The 23,208-nt window shown below is 40.9% G+C and overlaps 1 protein-coding gene across 20 annotated transcripts in view; it reads right to left on the bottom strand.

The window, feature by feature from the left end:
* Nucleotides 1–23,208, bottom strand: part of ABHD18 (abhydrolase domain containing 18) — a 68,662-nt gene that overhangs the window by 14,334 nt on the left and 31,120 nt on the right. For 4 of the 20 annotated variants that reach the window (XM_074040431.1, XM_074040432.1, XM_065545453.2 and 1 more), the window contains one exon: nucleotides 2,424–2,562. The exons of 7 other annotated variants lie outside the window; for them this stretch is intronic. In XM_074040431.1, the coding sequence (XP_073896532.1) occupies nucleotides 2,424–2,562 (139 nt within the window). Of the gene's footprint in view, nucleotides 1–2,423; nucleotides 2,563–7,781; nucleotides 8,007–9,550; nucleotides 9,624–9,977; nucleotides 10,063–10,170; nucleotides 10,250–23,208 lie in introns of those variants that run through there. 9 more of the 20 variants (XM_065545454.2, XM_065545452.2, XM_065545455.2 and 6 more) reach the window with 8 other exon arrangements.

Genomic DNA, 23,208 nt, shown 5'->3' with positions numbered 1-23,208 from the left:
AAGGGAAAATTACTCTCCCTTTTGGAGAAGGGAGAACTTTATCTTCTGGAAAAGTTACTTTCCCTTCTGGGCTGGAGGAATCAGAAGGGAAAGGCAGGCTTCATGAAATGGGTGAGTCTTCTAGAGGAATGAAAGATAGGGTCTTGTCTTCCATAGAAATAAATCAGTACGATCAAAGGCAAGATGGTGAGAATGCACAGGGTCTCATAGGGAAATAACCAATATGCTTCAGTTGGGATGGTCAATAGGCACATGTGGCCAATGGAGTGAGGGAGATATGTAGGGCTAGAAAGATTGATCAGGATCAGATTAGAGGTCCTTTGTTCTATAGATAATCGAGAATTAATAAAGAGGTCTGAGCAAAGGAGTAGTATTGTCAAAGAAGTGATTCAAAGAAGGTAACATGATAGTAGTTTACAGGACTGAATAGAGAAGGGGAGAGCTGAGGTAGGAAGACCAGTTAATAGGCAGTAATCCAGGTGAAAGTTATAAGGACCTGACCTAGGTGATAACAATGGAAACACTACTAGGTGGGAATATAAATCCTTTTCCATCTTCTGTTTCACTGTCAGGTAGTTGTTTTGAATTTTTTTTTTTTTTTTTGAGATGGAGTCTTGCTCTGTTGCTCAGGTTGGAGTGCAGTGGCACGATCTCAGCTCACTGCAACTTCCACTTCCCAGGTTCAAGCGATTCTCCTGCCTCAGCCTCCTGAGTAGCTGGGATTACAGGCGTGTGCCACCACACCTGGCTAATTTTTGCATTTTTAGTAGAGATGGGGTTTCACCATGTTGGTCTGGCTGGTCTTGAACTCCTGACCTCAGGTGATGTGCCTGCCTCAGCATCCCAAAGTGCTGGGATTACAGGTGTGAACCACTGCGCCCAGTGTAGTTTTAAATTTGAGTAAGTTTTTGAACTTAACTTTCAAATTCAAGAGAAATAAAGAAACTTCATATAATAATAATAATTATTATTATTTTGAGATAGAATCTCGCTTCTGTCTGGGTCACCTAATCTGGAGTGCAGTGGTATGATCACAGCTCACTGCAGACTCAAACTCGGGGGCTCCCCCTCAGCCTCCCATGTAGCCACAACTACAGAGATGTGCCACCATGCCTAATTTTTTAAACAATTTTTTTGTAGAGACAGGGTCTTACTACTATGTTGCCTAGGTTGGGGTATGATTATTTTTTAGGCCAGGTGCAGTGGCTCACACCTATAATCCTAAAACTTTGGGAGGCCAACCTGTGTGGATCACTTGAGCCCACACACAAACAAAATACTAATAATTTTTAAAAAATGTACTGAGTGACTAATATGTGCCAAGTAATAAATCAGAGCATATTCCTGGCCCTCTATGTCTCAACTGCTTCATGGAGAAAACAGACTGCTGAACAAGTCAGTAAAGTACAGTAAAAAGTTACTAATGGGAGTTTCAAGTATAGTCTGGAGGTAAGGCTGGGTGTCACAGCTGAAACAGAAGGGTAAGCTGTTACTCAGCTAGGTGAAAGAGAATAAGGGAGCACTAGAGGGATGCTAGCATGTGACACAGCTGGAGCCCAGTGTGCACACAAGCTTTTGGCAGGTTTTGAACAAGACAGAACAAAGACAAGATTTAGAAAGATCACTGTAGTTAGGGTGTGGAGGAGAAATGGTTAAGGAAAAGATCAATAAGAGGCTGGGCTTTGTGGCTCATGCCCGTAATCCCAGCACTTCGGGAGGCCGAGACGGGTGGATCATGAGGTCAGGAGATCGAGACGATCCTGGCTAACATGGTGAAACCCCGTCTCTACTAAAAATACAAAAAATTAGCCGGGTGGTGATGGGCACCTGTAGTCCCAGCTACTTGGGAGGCTGAGGCAGGAGAATGGCATGAACCCGGGAGGCAGAGCTTGCAGTGATCCGAGATCAAGCCACTGCACTCCAGCCTGGGCAACAGAGCAAGACTCCGTCTCAAAAAAAAAAAAAAAAAAAGAAAAAGATTAATAAAAGACTAGAGACAGAAAAGCAATTAGGAATCCATTTTAGTACACTCTAAAAGGCAGACAAAAAGTAAAATAGGTTGGTGGTACTAGGGAGATAGATAAATGGAAAGTATTTTCCAATTCAGCTATCTTGACCAATGTAACAGCAAAATTGGGCATTTATACTTGAGACTTGAAAAGTTAAATTTTATAATTAATTTGTAATAAAATATTAAATCTAATACCTGAGATACAACTGTGGAATAGTACAGTGTCTATATAAATCATGCAAAAAATTAACATCATTACTTCATAATTGGAATAAGAGTTTGGAATCTGTTTCTGCTTCCTACTTTTACCAAAACTAATTCTATACCTAAAGTGAATTTTTAAAATAACCAGGTTCTCTAGATCTTACAAACATAAACATAATTAAATGTAAGCAGAAATAAAAAGGCTTACGTGTCCTCCCATGGATATTCCAGTCATTCCTAAAGGGCCGTAACCTTCCCTCTCTAGCCAGTGCAAGAGAGCTGCAGATTCTAAAACAAGAGCTCCTCCCATCACAAAAAGGTCAGACACATTTTTTAAGCTGGACCTTCTACCCTCACAAAACAAAATAGAAAATGATTATTTTATGTATTTACATGCTAATATATGCAAATTTACAACAGGCTGCCAGACTTCATGTATTTCTTTTAAAGGACCAGATAGTTAAGTAAAACAATGTAATAAATTGGAATTAGGGCCAGGTGTGGTGGCTCATGCCTGTAATCGCAGCACTTTGGGAGGCTGAGGCAGGGGGATCACTTGAGGTCAGGAGTTCAAGACAAGACTGGGCAACATGGTGAAACCTTGTCTTTACTAAAAATACAAAAATTAGCAGGACATGGTGGCGCATGCCTGTGATCTCAGCTACGTGGAAAACTGAGGCTTGAAAATCGTTTGAACCTGGGAGGTAGAGGCTGCAGTGAGCTGAGATTGCACCACTGTACTCCAGCCTGGGCAACAGAGTGAGACCTTGTCTCAAAAAAAGAAAAAAGAAAAAGGAATTAGACAGCTGCTAACATTGGATTACACATCAAATCACCTAAAACTTAACAAAAAATGTGTTCCTGTTCTATAGCACATAATCTTTACTGAAATTATTATAATAGAATTTAAAGCATAACTTTTTTTTTTCCTTTGAGACAGTGTTGTTCTGCTGCCCAGGCTGGAGTGCAGTGTCATGATCTTGGCTCACTGCAGCCTCCACCTCCTGGGTTCAAGCGATTCTCCTGTCTCAGCCTCCTGAGTAGCTGGGATTACAGGCGTGCGCCACCACGCCTGGCTAATTTTTGTATTTTTAGCAGAGACAGGGTTTCACCATGTGGCCAGACTGGTCTTGAATTCCTGAGCTCAAGTGATCCGCCTGCCTTGGCCTCCCAAAGTGCTGGGATTCCAGGTGTGAGCCACCACGCCCAGGCTTAAAGCATAACTTTTATTTTATTTTATTTATTTTTTTGAGATGGAGCCAGGCTGGAGTGCAGTGGCGTGATCTCGGCTCACTTCAAGCTCCGCCTCCCGGGGTTCAGGCCATTCTCCTGCCTCAGCCTCCCGAGTAGCTGGGACTACAGGCGCCTGCAACCACGCCCGGCTAATTTTTTGTATTTTTAGTAGAGACGGGGTTTCATCGTGTTAGCCAGGATGGTCTTGATCTCCTGACCTCGTGATCTGCCCGCCTTGGCCTCCCAAAGTGCTGGTGGGATTACAGGCAAGAGCCACTGCGCCTGGCCAAGCATAACTTTTAAAAAAGGCAACATAAATAAAGAATTTAACCAAACACTAGGCTCATGTATTACTGAAATCTTAAATATGTTGCTTATTTTCACAAAATACACAATTTATGAATATAATAAAATATAAAACAAATACATTTTTATACATATACATGTTTTAAATAAAGACCAATTCAACTGGAATTTCATTTTTAGAAGCTAATTTTACATAGAAGTATATTTCCTTATAAAAAGTACTTAAGCTGGGTGCAGTGGCTCACACCTGTAATCCCAATACTTTGGGAGGCCAAGGCGGGCAGATCACGAGGTCAGGAGTTCGAGACCAGCCTGATCAACAGGGTAAAACCCTGTCTCTACTAAAAATACAAAAATTAGCCAGGTGTGGTGGCACGTGCCTGTAATCTCAGCTACTCAGGAGGCTGAGGCAGGAGAATCACTGGAGCCCAGGAGGTGGAGGTTGCAGTGAGCCAGACATCATGCCACTGCTCCAGCCTGGGTGACAGAGTGAGACTCCATCTCAAACAAAAACAAACAAACAAACAAAAAATATTTAAATATATCCTTTTGGGTCCTAGAACCATCCGTATATAGTGATTGAAATAAATATATTTTATTTTATTACTAAAATGACCAAATTAGAATCTACTTTTCAAAATGCAACTTGTATTAAGACACACATAACTGGTTACTGAATGAAACCTTGCCAAAGTTACAAAAATTCATTTTACCAATGATTATTTATCATATGCCTACACATAATATGTGCAAAGAACCAGGTGCCAGAAGGAATGCCAAACATGAAAAACAAAATCTTGGCTCCCAAAGACCTTACTTCCACTGTCCTACCAAGTTCTCTCAGAGCTCTAAGTCCAGAAGGTAGGGTTTCTGTTTATGGAAACTATGCTATCCTTCATCCAAACAGATCATAGTCATGCTTCATCAGAAAAAAAACCCATTTATTCTTATCTTTGTTTCCTATCCTCAAGTCATTTTTCTATTTATGATTACACAATTTCCCCAACTTTTTCTTTTAGCCTTGTATGGGAGCCTTGAATTCTGAGGTCTCCCAGTTTGCTCTTTTAGAAGTTACTGATATGAAATTCTGGGACAGTGGTTATTTATAACGGTAGACTCGGTCTCAAATTGTTTCAGCATTTTTGATGAAAACGGACTTAAGATGGCTTTTTAAAAAGAAAGAATGCGCAAGAGAGAAGTATCTGTGATTTAAATTGCAAACCATTTCTTTTTTCTTTTTTTTGAGACTGGGTCTCACTCTCATTGCCCAGGCTGCAGTGAAGTGGCTTGATCATGGTTCACGGCAGCCTCGACTTCCCGGGCTCAGGTGATTCTCAATCTCAGCCTTCTGAGTAGCTGGGACTACAGGTGTGCACCACCATTTCTGGCTTTTTTTTTTTTGAGATGGAGTTTCGCGCTTGTCATCCAAGCTGGAGTGCAATGGGGTGATCACAGCTCACTGCAAGCTCCGCCTCCTGGGTTCACGCCATTCTCCTGCCTCAGCCTCCCGAGTAGCTGGGACTACAGGCGCCTGCCACCAGGCCCGGCTTTTTTGTATTTTTAGTAGAGATGGGGTTTCAGGGTGTTAGCCAGGATGGTGTTGATCTCCTGACTTTGTGATCTGCCCACCTTGGCTTCCCAAAGTGCTGGGATTATAGGCGTGAACCACCGCGCCCGGCCCAGAACTTTTGATTTCCCTCCCACAACATCCAATTCATAAACAAGTCCTATTATTTAAACTTAAATATATCTTGAACCCAGGAAAACTTCTCTCCATTTCCACTGCTACCTAAAGTCAGTACTCTTTCCTGCATCATTGCAATAGTTTCCTATTTGTTTTCTCTGTTGCTTTATTTATTTATTTATTTACTTATTTATTTAATTTTTTGAGACGGAGTCTTCACTCTGTTGCCCAGGCTCGAGTGCAGTGGCATGATCTCCGCTCACTGCAAGCTCCGCCTCCCGGCATCATGTGATTCTCCTGCCTCAGCCTCCCCAGCAGCTGGGACTACAGGCACCCGCCACCACCCTCGGCTAACTTTTTGTATTTTTCAGTAGAGACGGGGTTTCACCATGTTAGCCAGGATGGCCTCGATCTCCTGACGTTGTGATCCACCCGCCTCGGCCTCCCAAAGTACTGGGATTATAGGCGTGAGCCACCGCGCCCGGCTTGTTCTCTCTGTTGCTACTCTTGCCCCAGTAAACCAAAGTAGGTCTTAAAAAATATAAATCAGGCCACTCATCTGCTTGAAGTCCTCTAGACACTTCCCATTGCACTTTCAGATCATTCACATTCAAAGCATGATGGCCTTTCACAATCTGGTCCTTGTCTTTTTTTTTAGATGGAGTCTTGTTCTGTGGTCTAGGCTGGAGTGCAGCGGCATGGTACTGGCTCACTGCAACCTCCGCCTCCTGGGTTCAAGTGATTCTCCCGTCTTGGCCTCCCCAGTAGCTGGGGCTATAGGTGCATACCACCACACCTGGCTAATTTTTTTATTTTTAGTAGAGACAGGGTTTTACCATGTTGGTCAGGCTGGTTTTGAACTACTGACCCCAAGTGACCCACCCACCCTGGCCTCCCAAAGTGCTGGGATTATAGGTGTGAGCCACTGCACCCAGCCCTTGCCTATCTTTCTGACCTCATCTTGTACTACTCTCCCCTCCTGATGCTTACGTGGGGCTTTTCATTTACTTTTCCTTCTCTGTGGCTGATCTTCTTCCAAGTCTTCATGCAGGTGGCTCCTTCTCATTATATTATGTTTTCATATATAATACTGTTACTACACTGCACCCCATATTACTCTTGATACAATTGCCCTGCTTTACTTCATTCATTGGGTATTGCTAAAAATCTGAAATCACCTTATTTATTGTTATCTATCTCCCACACTACAATACAAACTTTATGAGAAAATGTTGTCTTATTGTTGCAGTATTCCCAGGGTCTAGGTTCAAATATTTATTGAATAAACCAAACGAAACACAGTATAGATTATGGAAACGCCTTGAAGTTTATCGTTTTAAAAGAATGAAGAAAGTTTATCTTCAGATTTTCTTTTTTTTTTTTTGAGACAGAGTCTCGCTCTGTCACCCAGGCTGGAGTGCAGTGGCACAATCTTGGCTCACTGCAAGCTCCGCCTCCCAGGTTACGCCCTTCTCCTGCCTCAGCCTCCTGAGTAGCTGGGACTACAGGGGCCCGCCACCGCGCCCGGCTAATTTCTTGTATTTTTAGTAGAGACGGGGTTTCACCATGGTCTTGATCTCCTGACCTTGTGATCCGCCCACTTCGGCCTCCCAAAGTGCTGGGATTACAGGCGTGAGCCACCGCGCCAGGCCTATCTTCAGATTTTCTATACTATTCATTGTAAGAATAAAGTGTCTAATTACACAATGTAAATGTACCTTAAAAAGGGAAAGGTAGGCTGGGCACGGTGGCTCATGCCTGTAATCCCAGCACTTTGGGAGGCCAAGGTGGGCGGATCACTTGAGGTTAAGAGTTTGAGACCAGCTTGACCAACATGGTGAAAGCCCATCTCTACTAAACATACAAAAATTAGCTGCGTGTGGTGGTGCATGTCTATAATTCCAGCTACTTGGGAGGCTAAGGCAGGAGAATCGCTTGAATGCGGGAGGCAGAGTTTGCAGTGAGCTGAGATCGCACCAGTGCACTCCAGCCTGGGTGATGGAATGACTCCGTCTCAAAAAAAAAAAAAAAAAAAAAAAGCAAAAAATAAAAACCAAAAAAGGAAAGGGTTTTATCATTTCTTCATTTACAGTTTCACAACTAAACTATATATTAAGTCTACCTATTAAAATTTTTTATTATATTTCCTTAATAGACATTAAAATGCAAAAATCTTAAAAATAAAAATTAAAGTCAGTATTCATACTACAGTTTTATAACAGAACTCCCCCCCATAATATTTAGATATTCAATTTAGAAATGGTTAACTGAAGGCAACCAACATTTTAATACTGCTGGATATTTGGTAAAAAGACTGCAAAAATGAAGGTGATATATACTTACACTTGGTCCTTGGGTTTCCTGCAGCCATTTAAGAATGTGGGTCAAAGAGAAAGTTTTAAAATAATTAAATAATTTTGTTTGAGAGTACATTAAGTAGTTAAATTTTCTACAATTTAATACTGAAATAACTCCATTCTAATTCTCTTAAGTAGGCTGTTTAGAAGTTCTTAAATTTTCAACTTAATTATTTTCCTTTTTATTAAAAAAAAACCCAGCTTTATTGATATCATCATATATCACATAATTCAGCCAATAAAGTATACCTATTAACGTTTTCAGTAAATTAACAGGGTTGTACAAATCTTCAATTTAAATTTTAAATGAAGTTTATTGATTTTTTCATTTATATAATTTTTATTATAGAAAATCCAAAAAGTACTAAAAAGCAGATTAAAGAACAACTACTTAATCTACAGACAACCAGATTACATTCTGGTACATTTCTCTTTATGTACAGTTTTTTTTTTTTTTTTTTTTTTTTTTTTTGAGGCATAGTCTTGCTCTGTCACCTAGGTTGGAGTGCAGGCAGCTCACTGCAACTTCTGCCTCTTGGGTTCAAGCGATTCTCCCGCCTCAGCCTCCCAAGTAGCTGGGATTACAGGCGCACGACACCATACCCAGCTAATTTTTGTATTTTCAGTAGAGATGGAGTTTTGCCATGTTGTCCAGGCTGGTCTCAAACTCCTGACCTCAGGTGATCCTCCTGCCTCGGTCTCCCAAAGTGCTGGGATTACAGGTGTTGAGCCACCATGCCAGGCCAATGCACAGTTTTTGCTTTGGATTTTGTTTTTAGTTTTTTTGCATACCTGTGCCACACCATAGAGTCTATATCCTATTTTCTTTTCTTTTCTTTTTTTTTTTTTTGAGACAGAGTTTTACTCTTTTTGCCCAGGCTGGAGTGCAAAGGCGTGATCTTGGCTCACTGCAACCTGTCCCCTGGATTCAAGTGATTCTCCTGCCTCAGCCTCCTGAGAAGTTGGGATTACAGGTATGTGCCAGCATGCCAGGTTAATTTTATATTTTTAGCAGAGATGGGGTTTCACCATGTTGGCCAGGCTAGTCTTGAACTCCTGACCTCAGATGATGTGCCCACCTCAGCCTCCCAAAGTGCTGGGATTACAGGCGTGAGCCACTGCACCTGGCCTATATCCTATTTTCACATCAGAAATACTTGTCATACATTATTGTAAACTTTTTAATAATAATAGTTAAAACTTACTGAATGCTTATTATTTATCAGGCACTGTTCTAGATAGTATTAATCATTTAATAACCTCAATAACTTAAGAGATTATTCCCATGTATCAATGAGAAAATTGAGGTACTAAAAGGTTATGTAATAGCCAAGGTCACAAAGGTAGTAAGCAGTAGAGAAATAAATATAACACAGGTAGAGAAATAAATGTAACACAAGCAATTGCATAAAATTCCAATATTATGAACCACAGTTTACATAACTATTTCTATTTTAGACATTGAGCTATTTCTAATAGTTTACTGTCTAAACTAAAGCTATACAAACATGTTTTTGTTATTTAATTATTTCTTAGTTTTTATCCTTAGAATAAATTTCCCAGAATCAAAATCATTTTGTCAAGGGATATGATGTTTCAAAGCTCCTGATACACATGGTAAAAAATGTTTTCCCAAATGGTTGAACTAATTTTCCGTCATTAATAACAAGAGTGCCCATTTCAAAGCAGCCTCACCAGTACTGTGTTTTTTTTTTAAATAGTTGATCATTATTGTTTTAACTCTACATTTATTACCAGCAACGTTGGACATTTCTTTATATCTGTGCATCAGTTTCATTTCTTCTTCTGTGAATAGTCTGACGTCATCTTGAAAATTAAGTTAAGAACTGTCTAAACCTCAACTGATACTGTAAATGCATTTAAAACATGAGTGTTTCCTTAATAGTAAACATTTGACTTACTAATATTAAAAATCTAGCATAAGTCTCCCAAGAAATAGAAGTACAATTTCTTTACTGCACAATAGAAGTACAATCCTTATGTTAATTTTTAAGAGGCATGAAATAGTCTTTCCTTTTGATTATTGCTTCTTAAGTATTTTCTGAACTGATGACTAAATTTAACTGGTTTAAAAAACTTGGTTACTATCATTTCTTCTGATGACTAACTATATTAATAAATAAACAAGGCAAAATATTTCTTAGATATCACAAAAGGATATAATAAGGGTTTTCTAACAATAAAGAAGCCATTCGGGCTTCTTTAATCATAGGACGGGCCATTAGTGTTCGTCGCCTCCAGTAATGCTAAGGAAAGAAAAGAACACATACTCAAAAGAATACAGTAGCCACATCTGTTAAGGAGAATATGTTAACAAATTATCTGGAGATTAAGGCATTATAATAAAGTCTTACATGATCTCCTGTTCCAGCAAGATGAATGCATACAGGCCTATATTTACTGTTCCATTCTTTAGGCACAATAAATTGGAACCTATTTTTAAAAGCAAAGACTTATCAATAAAATTCTCTTTAAAGGGCTTTCAATAAAAACTTTCAATTCTTAAAAATTTTACACAAATTATTTGAGAGAAAAGATCTGTCGAAATTTTAACATTCAAATTGTAATTAACTAAATTAAGTTGTCCAAACGCTACAAAGATATTGTAAATCTGCTTTCTGTTAGGATATTAAAATATTAAATACAACATAAACACAGAATTTATTGTCACTATTCTTTACCTTGTTCAATATCACAATTTTATAAATACATAAAGAAATTTTCTTATCTTGTAGAGACGCCACCGTATATGAGTAAGTCTTAAAAGAAGTAACTATTAGCCGAGCGTAGTGGCTCACGCCTATAATCCCAGCACTTTGGGAGGCTGAGGAAGGTTGATCACCTGAGGTTGGGAGTTCAAGACCAGCCTGACCAACATGGAAGAACCCTGTCTCTACTAAAAATACAAATAAAATTAGCCAGGTATGGTGGCGAATGCCTGTAATCCCAGCTACTCGGGAGGCTGAGGCAGGAGAAGCGCTAGAACCCAGGGGGCAGAGGTTGTAGTGAGCCAAGATCGTACCACCGCACTCCAGCCTGGGCGACACAGTGAGACTCCGTCTCAAAAAAAAAAAAAAAAAGAAAAGGAACAGAGTCTCGCTCTGTCACCCATGCTGGAGTGCGGTGGCACGATCTCAGCTCACTGCAACCTCTGCCTCCCGACTTCAAGTGCTTCTCCTGCCTCAGCCTCCTGACTAGCTAGGACTACAGGTCCACGCCACTGTGCCTGGTTAATTTTTGTATTTTTAGCAGAGATGGTGTTTCACCATGTTGGCCAGACTGGTCTCAGACTTCTGACCTTGTGATCCACCCGCCTCAGCCTCCCAAAGTTCTGGGATTACAGGTGTGAGACACCGTGCCTGGCCAAAAGAAATAACTCTTTAGATATAGCTCTGACTTTTCCTCTTTGCAAAAGAAATGCTTGGCTGTACAAGCTGTTGATGAATCAATAAAATAGTTTATGTTGTCTTTTAAAACTTTTAGTATATGATAGAATCTGACTCATTAAAATGTTGATACTTACAAGTCAAGTCAATCCATGCTAGAAAACAAAAAACACAAATGCGCAGATAGTTTTCTCTATTTGTCTTTTTTTTTTTTTTTTTTTGAGACAGGGTATTGCTGTTACCTAGGATGGAGTGCCGCAGCATGATCACAGCTCACTGAAGCCTTAACTTTCTGGGCTCAAGTGATCCTCCCACTTCAGCCTCCCAAGTAGCTGGGATTACAGGTATCTGCTACCAAGCCCAGCTAATTTTTTATTTTTTGTAGACATGGGGTCTCGCTATGTTGCCTAGGCTGGTCTCAAACTCCTAGACTCAAGTGATCCTCCTGCCTTAGCCTCCCAAAGTGCTGGGATTACAGGCATGAGCCATTGCACCTGGCCTTTGTTTTTTCCTTAATTGTAGTATTTTGGTCCTCATTTAATGTTTTATGTTTTTTCTTTTAACCTGTATGACTTCTTTTTTTTTTTTTTTTAACTGTGGTAGAATATACATATCATAAAATTTACAATTTTAACCATTATTATTTTTTTTTTAGAGACAAGGTCTCACTTTTTAGCCCAAGGTGGAGTGCAGTGACACAATTATGGCTCACTGCAGCCCAGACCTCCTGGGCTCAAACAATCCTCCCACCTCAGCATCCCAAGCAGCTGGGACTACAGGCATGTGCTATCACGCCTGACTAATTTCTTTCTTTCTTTCTTTCTTTTTTTTTTTTTTTTGAGAGACGGAGTTTTGCTCTTGTTGCCCAGGCTGGAGTGCAATAGCGTGATCTAGGCTCACTGCAACTTCCGCCTCCCAGGTTCAGGCGATTCTCCTGCCTCAGCCTCCCAAGTAGCTGGGATTACAGGCGCGCACCACCACACCCAGCTAATTTTGTATTTTAAGTAGAGATGCAGCTTCTCCATGTTAGTCAGGTTGGTCTTGAATGGCTAATTTCTTTTATGTTTTGAAGAGACAGAGTCTTCTTATGTTGCCCCAGATGATCTTGAACTCCTGGGTTGAAGTGATCCTCCTGCCATGGCCTCCCGAATAACTGTGATTACAGACATGAGTCCCCACACTTGTCCGTTTTAACCATTTTTAAGTGTATGATTCAGTGGCATTAAGTACAGTAACGTTGTGCAACCATCACTACCATCTATCTTCAAAACATTTTCATCTTCCCAAACTCATTTCTCATTTTAATTTTCTTAGCAGTTTATATTTTAGAATTACTATCATAGGAAAAGACTGTACTGTCACCTGAAGGTTTGACCTGAGGTGATTAGATTCTCAAGCAACATAAAACCTCAATTCTGAGCTGAAAACTTTGCTTGAACAGAATGGGTAATATCACCACTTATCCACTGTCAATAAATTGCAGAATAGAACAAAGACAAATAAAGTTAGGATGATTTAAGAATTATTTATGTTTTGTGCTCATGGGAACTCTTAATTTTCAGTTCCATAATGAGAATTGCCACTGTTAACCAACAGCTTTGCTTCATTTTGCATTCTGAGCATTGTCCTGTTTCCTGATATTTTAAAGATTTTGGGGAAATGAAAACATTTACGAATTTTTTCAGTAGAAAGCTGGACATCTCTGCTATTATTTGTACTTTTCTTTTGTTCCATAGCTATGCATGTAGTGACTTCATTATTGGATAATAGCTTTAATAGGAATTTTTTATTGTAGTATTAACTAGCTACCCACCTAATTAATTTCAGTAATCAGTGCTCAAATTCAACTATCTTTTAAAAGTCTTCTCCAGTGTCCCATGATGAATGGGTATAGACCATGTGACTCCTCTGCCACAGCTGACTGGGCCAAGCATAAGCCAAGTTAGGGCAATGAGATTTGCTCTTTTGGTAATATGGAATTGGGACAGACTATAGTTAGATTCTGTTGAGCTTTTGGATATGAAAGCTTTTGGATATGGCACAACCCCGTCTCTATTAAAAACACAAAATTAGCTAGACATGGTGGCAAGTGCCTGTAATCCCAGCTACTTGGGAGACCGAGGCAGGAGAATCACTTGACTCTGGGAGGCCGAGGTTGCAGTCAGCCAAGATTGCAGGGCCACTCCACTCCAACCTGGGTGACAGAGCAAGACTCTATCTCAAAGGAAAAAAAAAAAAAAAAGAGAGATGGAGCCTTGCTCTGTCGCCTAGGCTGGAGTGCAGTATCACAATCTTAGCTCACCACAACCTCCGTCTCCGGGTTCAAGTGATTCTCCTGCCTCAGCCTGCAGAGTAGCTGAGATTACAGGTGCTCACCACCATGCCCAGCTAATTTTTGCATTTTTAGTAGAAATGAGGTTTCGATATGTTGGCCAGGCTGGTCTCGAACTCCTGACCTCAGGCGATCCACCTGCATAGGTCTCCCGAAGTGCCAGGATTACAGGCGTGAGCCACCATGCCTGGCTCCAGCATGTTTCTAACAGGAATCTCAGAAAAGAATGGAGACAAGACAGGAGAAAAAAAAGTGGCAAAAATAATAGATGAAAATTTATCTGGCCGGGCGCGGTGGCTCAAGCCTATAATCCCAGCACTTTGGGAGGCCGAGACGGGCGGATCACGAGGTCAGGAGATCGAGACCATCCTGGCTAACACGGTGAAACCCCGTCTCTAATAAAAAATACAAAAAAAAAACTAGCCGCGCGAGGTGGCGGGTGCCTGTAGTCCCAGCTACTCGGGAGGCTGAGGCAGGAGAATGGCGTGAACCCGGGAGGCGGAGCTTGCAGTGAGCCGAGATCTGGCCATTGCACTCCAGCCTGGGTGACACAGCAAGACTCCGTCTCAAAAAAAAAAGAAAAAAAAAAAAAAAAGAAAATTTATCTGTTTTTTTCCAAACTGAAAGGGTCTTCTGAGTGGCAGGCACAAAGAATTAAAACAAAAAAACAAAAAAAACAAAACAACAACAACAACAACATCTAACCACGAAGGATACAGAAAAGACCACAAAAGTTTCTAGAGAGAAACAACTGGTTACCTATAAAAGTAGAAGAATCAAGTTGGTATCAAGTATTTCATCAATAATGCTGGAAGACAGAAAAAAACACACCAAAGCCTTCTAAATTCTGAAGGAAGTTATTCTGAACCAAGAATTACATGAGTAGGCAAGGGGTTAACTAAGTATGAGGGATAATAAAGTCATTTTTACATATGAATAACTCAGAAATTTACTATCTACAGAACCTCAAGGAAAAAAGTATCAGAAGCTATAAGGACAACACTAGCACATCAAAAAGTTATCCACTACAATCAAGTGGGCTTTTATTCCTGGGGTGCAAGATTGGTTCAATATATGCATATTAATAAAGGTTATTCACCACATAAACAGACTTAAAAAAACCACATGATCATCTCAATAGATACAGAAAACGCTTTTGACAAAATTCAACATCACTTCATGTTAAAAACTTTCAATAAGGCCGGGCGCGGTGGCTCAAGCCTGTAATCCCAGCACTTTGGGAGGCCGAGACGGGCGGATCACGAGGTCAGGAGATCGAGACCATCCTGGCTGACACAGTGAAACCCGATCTCTACTAAAAAATACAAAAAAACTAGCCGGGCGAGGTGGCGGGCGCCTGTAGTCCCAGCTACTCGGGAGGCTGAGGCAGGAGAATGGCGTGAACCCGGGAGGCGGAGCTTGCAGTGAGCTGAGATCCGGCCACTGCACTCCAGCCTGGGCGGCAGAGCGAGACTCTGTCTCAAAAACAAAACAAAACAAAAAAAAAACTTTCAATAAATCAGGGATCAAAGGAAGATACCTCAAAATAAGAGCCATCTATGACAAACCCACAGCCAACACCATACTGAATAGGCAAAAGCTAGAAGCATTCCCCTTGAGAACTGAAACAAAACAAGGATTCCCATTCTCACTACCACTATTCAACACAGTATTGGAAATCCTAACCAGAACAATCAGGCAACAGAAAAAAATCAAAGGTATCCAAATAGAAACAGAGGAAGTCAATTATCTCTCTTTGCAGTCAATATAATGTTATACCTTAAAAACCCCCATAGACTCTGCTAGAAGGCTCTCAGAACTAATAAATAACTTCAGTAAAGTTTCAAGATAGAGATAGAAGATTAATGTATAAAGCTCGGTAACATTTCTTTTTTCTTTTCTTTTTTTTTTTTTTTTGAGACAGAGTCTCGCTCTGTTGCCCAGGCTGGAGTGCAGTGGCCGGATCTCAGCTCACTACAAGCTGCGCCTCCCGGGTTCACACCATTCCCCTGCCTCAGTCTCCCAAGTAGCTGGGACTACAGGTGCCTGCCACCTCGCCCGGCTAGTTTTTTTTTTGTATTTTTTTAGTAGAGACAGGGTTTCACCATGTTAGCCAGTATCTCCTTACCTCGTGATCTGCCCATCTCAGCCTCCCAAAGTGCTGGGATTACAGGCTTGAGCCACTGCGCCTGGCCCGCTCAGTAACATTTCTATACACCAATAACATCCAAGCTGAGAGCCAAATCAAGAACACAATCTCATTTGTAATAGCCACAAAACAACACACACAGAAACCTAGGAATATAGCTTACCAAGGAGGTAAAAGATCTCTACAATGAGAATTACAAAACACTACTGAAAGAAATCAGAGATGACATAAACAAATGGAAAAACATTCCATACTCGTGGATAGGAAGAATCAATAGTTAAAATGGCTGTACTGTCCAAAGCAATTCACAGATTCAATGCTATTCCTATAAAACTACCAAAACCATTTTTGACAGAATTAGAAAAATTATTCTAAAATTCATATACGGAACCGAAAAAGAGCATGAATCACCAAAGCAATCTTAAGCGAAGAAAGCAAAGCTGGAAGCATCACATTACCCAACTTCAAACTATACTACAAGGCTATAGTAACCGAAACAGCATGGTACTGGTATGTTGGTATAAAAACAGACACATAGACCAATGGAACAGCATAGAGAATGCAGAAATAAAGCCACACACCTACAACCACCTGATCTTCGGCAAAGTCAGCAATAATAGACAAAAGAGAAAGGACTCCCTATTCAATAAATGGTGTCAGGATAGCTGGCTGACCATATGCAGAAGATTGAAATTGGACCCATTCCTTTCACCATAAACAAAAATTAACTCAAGATAGATTAAAGGCTTTCATGTAATACCTAAAACAATAAAAACCCCAGAAGAAAAACCTAAGAAATTCTGGGTTCAGCCTTGGTGATATGGTTTGGCTGTGTCCCCACCCAAATCTCATCTTTAATTCCCATGTGTTTTGCGAGGGACCTGGTGGGAGGTAGTTGAATCATGGGGGTAGGTCTTTCCCATGCTGTTCTTGTGATAGTGAATAAGTCTCATGAGATCTGATGGTTTTTTTTTTTTTTTTTTTTTTTTGAGACGGAGTCTCACGCTGTTGCCCAGGCTGGAGTGCAGTGGCGCGATCTCGGCTCACTGCAAGCTCCGCCTCCCGGGTTCCCGCCATTCTCCTGCCTCAGCCTCCTGAGTAGCTGGGACTACAGGCGCCCGCCACCGCGCCCGGCTAATTTTTTGTATTTTTAGTAGAGACGGGGTTTCACTGTGGTCTCGATCTCCTGACCTTGTGATCCGCCCGCCTCGGCCTCCCAAAGTGCTGGGATTACAGGCTTGAGCCACCGCGCCCGGCCGATCTGATGGTTTTTAAAAGGGGAGTTTCCCTGCACAGCTGTCTTCTCTTGTCTGTCGCCATGTGAGACATGCCTTTCACCTTCGGCCATGACTGTGGGGCTTTCTCAGCCACGTGGACTGTTAAGTCCATTAAACCTCTTTCTTTTGTTTGCCCAGTATGGGGTATGTCTTTATCAGCAGTGTGAAAACAAACTAATACACTTGGCAAAGAATGTATAAGTCCCCAGAAGCAATTGCAACATAAAGAAAAGAGACAAGTGGGACCTAATTAAACTAAAGAGCTTCTGCACAGCAAAAAAAAAAAAAAAAAAAAAAAAAAAAAAAAAAAAAAAAGTAGCAACAGGCTGAGGCAACCTACAGAAAGCAAGAAAAATATTCACAAACGTGCATTCAATAAAGGTCTAATATCCAGAATCTATAGTAAACTTAAACAATTTAACAAAAACCAAATAACCCCATTAAAAAACAGGCAAAAGATACAAACAGGCAGCCTTCAAAGGAATAATAATCCCATCACCCAGGTCATGAGCATAGTACCTGATAGGTAGCCTTCCTAGAGATTCCTCCAGAATCTGTATTATTTGCACTCATTTCTATAATGACCATGTATTATTTTGTAATTTTAAAACAATCTAAATGAGGGCTTTAGCTAATATGTTGTCACTGTTTTGTTTTTAAATAGAGTAAAAAAATCCTGTTTTTTCCCACATCAGCAACTCACCTTCACCTAGGAACCTCTTTCATTCTAAGTCATGGTAGGAACTAAGCCACCAGAAGGCTACTTTCTTATTTATTTTTTAATTCTATTTTTGAGATGCAGTCTCACGCTGTCACCCAGGCTGGAGTGCAGTGGTGCGATCTTGGCTCACTGTAACCTCCATCTCCCAGGTTCAAGTGATTCTCCTGTCTCAGCCCCCTGAGTAGCTGGGATTACAGGCGTGCGCCACCATGCCCAGCTAATTTTTGTATTTTTAGTAGAGATGGGATTTCACCATGTTGGCCAGGCTCATGTTTTAAAAATATATATATATGTTTTATATATTTAAATGAGAGTCTGCATATAATAACAAACTCCTTCTACCTTGAGTAATCAAGAAATCAGTGAACAAGTGTATCACTTCCATAGCTGCATAACTGCTTTGCTTTGGATTCTAGACACTAAAACCCAGTATTTCATCCCAATAATCATCCAAAAGATTTTTAAAGTTCCTAAGTATGTAAAGCACCATAGTGGCAGAGTTAAAGACAAACTACAGACTTAGACAATTCATATAATTTAAAATGTAATGTTTATAGGTTACTAGAATAAACTGTTTTGCTTTTAACTTGTTTAGTTCTTTGCCTTTTTGGCATTTGCAGAGAGAGGGAAGTGGAGAAAAACCAGAAAGACCTGAAGAATTAGAGCTGGATGCAATGGTGCCCACCTATAGTCCCAGCTACTTGGAAGGCTGATGGGTAGAATCACTTGAGTCCAGGAGTTTGAGACCAGCGTGGCCAACAGTGAGATCCAGTCTCTTAAAAAAAAAAAAAGTCAGGCGGGAGCAGAGGCTCACACCCGTAATCCTAGCACTTTGGGAGGCCAAGGCAGGTGGATCACAAGGTCAGGAGAGATCAAGACCATCCTGGCTAACACGGTGAAACCCCGTCTCTACTAAAAAATACAAAAAACTAGCCGGGCGAGGTGGCGGGCGCCTGTAGTCCCAGCTACTCGGGAGGCTGAGGCAGGAGAATGGCATGAACCCGGGAGGCGGAGCTTGCAGTGAGCTGAGATCCGGCCACTGCACTCCAGCCTGGGCGACAGAGCGAGACTCCATCTCAAAAAAAAAAAAACAAAAAAAACAAAAACAAAAAAAACAAAAAATTAGCTGGGTGTGGTGGCGGGCGCCTGTAGTCCCAGTTACTCAGGAGGCTGAGGCAGGAGAATGGCGTGAACCCAGAAGGCTGAGCTTGCAGTGAGCCGAGATTGCACCACTGCACTCCAGCCTGGGCAACAAAGCGATACTCCATCTCAAAAAAAAAAAAAAAAAAAGTCTTGAAAAATTTACAAAGGATAAGACAAATTAGACCAAGTCAAAGAAAGAGAGAGAGAGAGAAGAGGAAGTGAGATAAAGAAGTGAAGCTGGGGATGGTGGCTCAGGCCTATAATCCCAGCACTGTGGGAGGTTGAGGCGGGAGGATCCCTTGAGCCCAGGAATTCAAGACCAGCCTAGGCAACATAGAGAGACCTTGTTCTCTACAAATAATAAAAATATTAGTTGGTTGTGGTGGTGCATGCCTGTAGTCCCAGCTACTCAGGAGGCTGAGGTTGGAGGGTCGCCGGAGCTTGGGAGTTCAAGACTGCAGTGAGCTATGATTGCACTACCGCACTCCAGCCTGAGCAATAGAGCAAGGTGGTCAAAAAAAAAAAAAAAAAAAACCCAAACAACAAAAAATAAACCAAAAAAAAAAAAAAAAAACACGAGGAGGAGGACGAGAGGAAGAAGGTGGAGGAGGAGGAGGAGGAGAAGAAAGAGAAAGACAAGGAGAAGAAGGAAGAATAAAGAAGCAGGGAAAGTGGAACAGAAAGTAAGGAGGGAGGGAGATGAGAGCTAATAAGAAATGACTAAGTTTTTCTCTGAGCCAACAGCTGCTATGGTTACATATCTTTAATCATACATTTGCCTACTGCTGCTAGGTCGTATACTGCTTTTCTTAATCACTTGTTGCCTTTGACAAGGCTGAAAGCAGTACTCTACAAGTTTCAAACCACAAATTCCAAAAGGCAAATACCTAGCTTTTTGAGTCTAGAAGGAAGGCAGACTGAAGAGGGTTGAGATTCAAGGAAACTCTAATTTTAGTCATACGAAATGAGTATTCCTTCTACCCCGCCCTCAAAGAACTCCTTGTACTAATTCTGCCTAGTCTTCTGTTGTTACTTTTTCCTTTTTAAAATAAGAATATCCTTTTGACTGCCTAGTCTTTTGAAATGTAAGTCTTCAACACTCTTTCATCATATTTCCTGATCTCCAGAGAGTACAGTAAGATTGTGTATGTGGCCGGGCGCAGTGGCTCAAGCCTGTAATCCCAGCACTTTGGGAAGGGCCGAGATGGGCAGATCACGAGGTCAGGAGATCAAGACCATCCTGGCGAACACGGTGAAACCCTATCTCTACCAAAAAATACAAAAAACTAACCGGGCGAGGTGGCGGGCGCCTGTAGTCCCAGCTACTCAGGAGGCTGAGGCAGGAGAATGGCGTAAACCCCGGGCGGCGGAGCTTGCAGTGAGCTGAAATCCGCCCACTGCACTCCAGCCTGGGCGACAGAGCGAGACTCCGTCTCAAAAAAAAGATTGTGTATGTACATCTGTATTAGACACAAATCAATTAGAAAGTGTGTTGTGGGAAGTCAGGGACCCTAAACAGAGGGACTGGCTAGAGCCGAGGCAGAAGAATATAAATTGTGAAGATTTCAGGGACATTTATCAGTTCCCAAAACTGATACTTTTTTTTTTTTTTTGAGGCAGAGTCTTGCTCTGTTGCCCAGGCTGGAGTGCAGTGGCCGGATCTCAGCTCACTGCAAGCTCCGCCTCCCGGGTTTATGCCATTCTCCTGCCTCAGCCTCCTGAGTAGCTGGGACTACAGGCACCCGCCACCTTGCCTGGCTAGTTTTTGTATTTTTTAGTAGAGACGGGGTTTCACTGTGTTAGCCAGGATGGTCTCAATCTCCTGATCTCGTGATCCGCCCGTCTCAGCCTCCCAAAGTGCTGGGATTACAGGCTTGAGCCACCGTGCCTGGCCAATTAATACTTTTATAATTTCTCACGCCTGTCTTTACTGCAATCTCTGAACATAAATTGTGAAGATTTCATGGACATTTATCACTTCTCCAATCAATACTCTTCTAATTTCTTATGCCTGTCTTTAATCTCTTAATCACATTAGCTTCGTAAGCTGAGAAAGTACATCACCTCAGGACCACTATTGTACAAATGGATTGTAAAACATGTGTGTTTGAACAATATGAAATCAGTGCACCCTGAAAAAGAACAGAATAACAGCGATTTTCAGGGAACAAAGGAAGATACCCATAAGGTCTGACTGCCTGCAGGGTCGGGCAGAATAGAGCCATATTTTTCTTCTTGCAGAAAGCGAGTAGGCGAAATATCGCTGAATTCTTTTCCCAGCAAGGAATAACCCTGGGGAAGGAATGCATTCCTAGGGGTAGGTCTATAGACAGCCACTCTGGAAGTATCTGTCTTATGCGATTGAGATAAGGACTGAAATATGCCCTGGTCTCCTGCAGTACTCTCAGGCTTACTAGCATTGGGAAATTCCAGCCTGGTAAATTCTAGTCAGACTGGTTGTCTGCTCTTGAATCCTGTTTCCTGTTAAGATGTTTATCAAGACAATGCATGCACAGCAGGACATAGACCCTCATCAGTAATTCTAATTTTGCCTTCGCCTGTGATCTTTATTGCCCTTTGAAGCATGTGATCATTGTGACTTACTCCCTGTTCATACACCCCCTCCCCTTTTAAAATCCCTAATAAAAACTTGCTGGTTTTGTGGCTTGCGGTCACCATCACAGTCCTACCAATATGTGATGACATCCCTGGAGGCCCAGCTGTAAAATTTCTCTCTTTGTATTCTTTCTCTTTATTTCTCAGATTGGCCAACACTCAGGGAAAATAGAACGTACGTTGAAATATTGGGGGCTGGCTCCCCCAATAAAAGTGAAAAGGTGAGTGAATACTATTTATTTGAACAGTTAAATTTTGACTCTGCTCAGGTCATATCACATTAGTTTTATAAAAGATTTTTGCTAAATACTGGTTTTCCAGCACATATAAATAAATATGTAGCTGTCTACTCCTTTTCCTCTACTAGTCCACACTCCTTTCAACTTTAATTTCTTTATTCCTGCCTGTATCTTTCCAGCAAGCCCTAATTCAGAAGTGAGAAGACGTTAAGTACCACACAGTTAAATAAATTACCCAAGGACAGGGAGCTGAGTGGCTGAGTCATGGCTGAGACATAAGTCTTCCTTATGTTAGACACAGGGAATTACCAGTACCTACACAGAATTTTTTATAGCCAAGGAAAATTTTTATGCAACTTTTTTTTTCCTTTTTAGAATGAGTAGAGAACTACTTTATGCCATTTAAAGACAGTAAGAATGATTTTTAAAACATTGGCAAAAACTATTGTTGTAATCATCAGAAAAAAACAGAGCATAATATTAAAGTCTTATTTTTCCTGCTTATAACATTGAATTTGCTAATTTAGTTACATACTTATATTTAAAATCATACATAAATATATTTAGATTTACTGCTGTTAAAATTATCAAAATAAAGTAGCAGTGAAAATTAAAGTATTATTTTTCCTGCTTATCTTTATTTCATTGATATGTATTTAAAATGTTATAAAATTTAATTTTTAATTTTATTATTTATTTATTTATTTTTTATTTTTTTGAGACCGAGTCTCACTCTGTCGCCCAGGTTGGAGTGCAGTGGCGCGATCTCGGCTCACTGCAAGCTCCGTCTCCCGGGTTCATGCCATTCTCCTGCCTCAGCCTCCCAAGTAGCTGGGACTACAGGCGCCTGCCACCACACCCGGCTAATTTTTTGTATTTTTTTAAGTAGAGATGGGGTTTCACGGTGTTAGCCAGGATGGTCTCGATCTCCTGACCTCATGATCCACCCGCCTTGGCCTTCCAAAGTGCTGGGATTACAGGCGTGAGCCACCGCACCCGGCCTAATTTTTAATTTTAAAGTTTAATGTATATATATTTAAAATCACATGAGTCTATTAATTTTGAAATATTGCTCTTTCTACTCTCTAATAAACCACTATTCTTTTAAAAATAAAAACTAGATCAGTAGTAAGCATGAAATCAGAACAGGAATTATCTACATTTCGTTATTTTAAGTAGTATCTTACTTCTTTGGTTCAATTTGGAATATGGCATAAAAGTAACATCTGAAGTAATGCTGAAAGGATAGCTGGTTTTGTTACACATACACACACAGATATATACATATACATACACACATATTTCTATAAATGGAATAAAATATCATGAAAGCCTAGAGCAGTTTATTGGCAAGTATGTACAATTTAAAATGAGTGCCTGGCTGGGCCAAGTGGCTCAAGCCTGTAATCCCAGCATTTTGGGAGGCTGAGGCAGGTGAATCACTTGAGGTTAGGAGTTTGACACCAGCCTGGACGACATGGTGAAACCCCATCTCTACTAAAAATACAAAAATTAGCCAGGCGGGCGGA

This window comes from Macaca fascicularis, chromosome 5 (genome assembly GCF_037993035.2).
Source record: "Macaca fascicularis isolate 582-1 chromosome 5, T2T-MFA8v1.1".
Taxonomy (NCBI): Eukaryota; Metazoa; Chordata; class Mammalia; order Primates; family Cercopithecidae; genus Macaca; species Macaca fascicularis.
The sequence above is the reverse complement of the archived record's forward strand: the minus strand, read 5'-3'. Positions and strand labels throughout refer to the sequence as shown.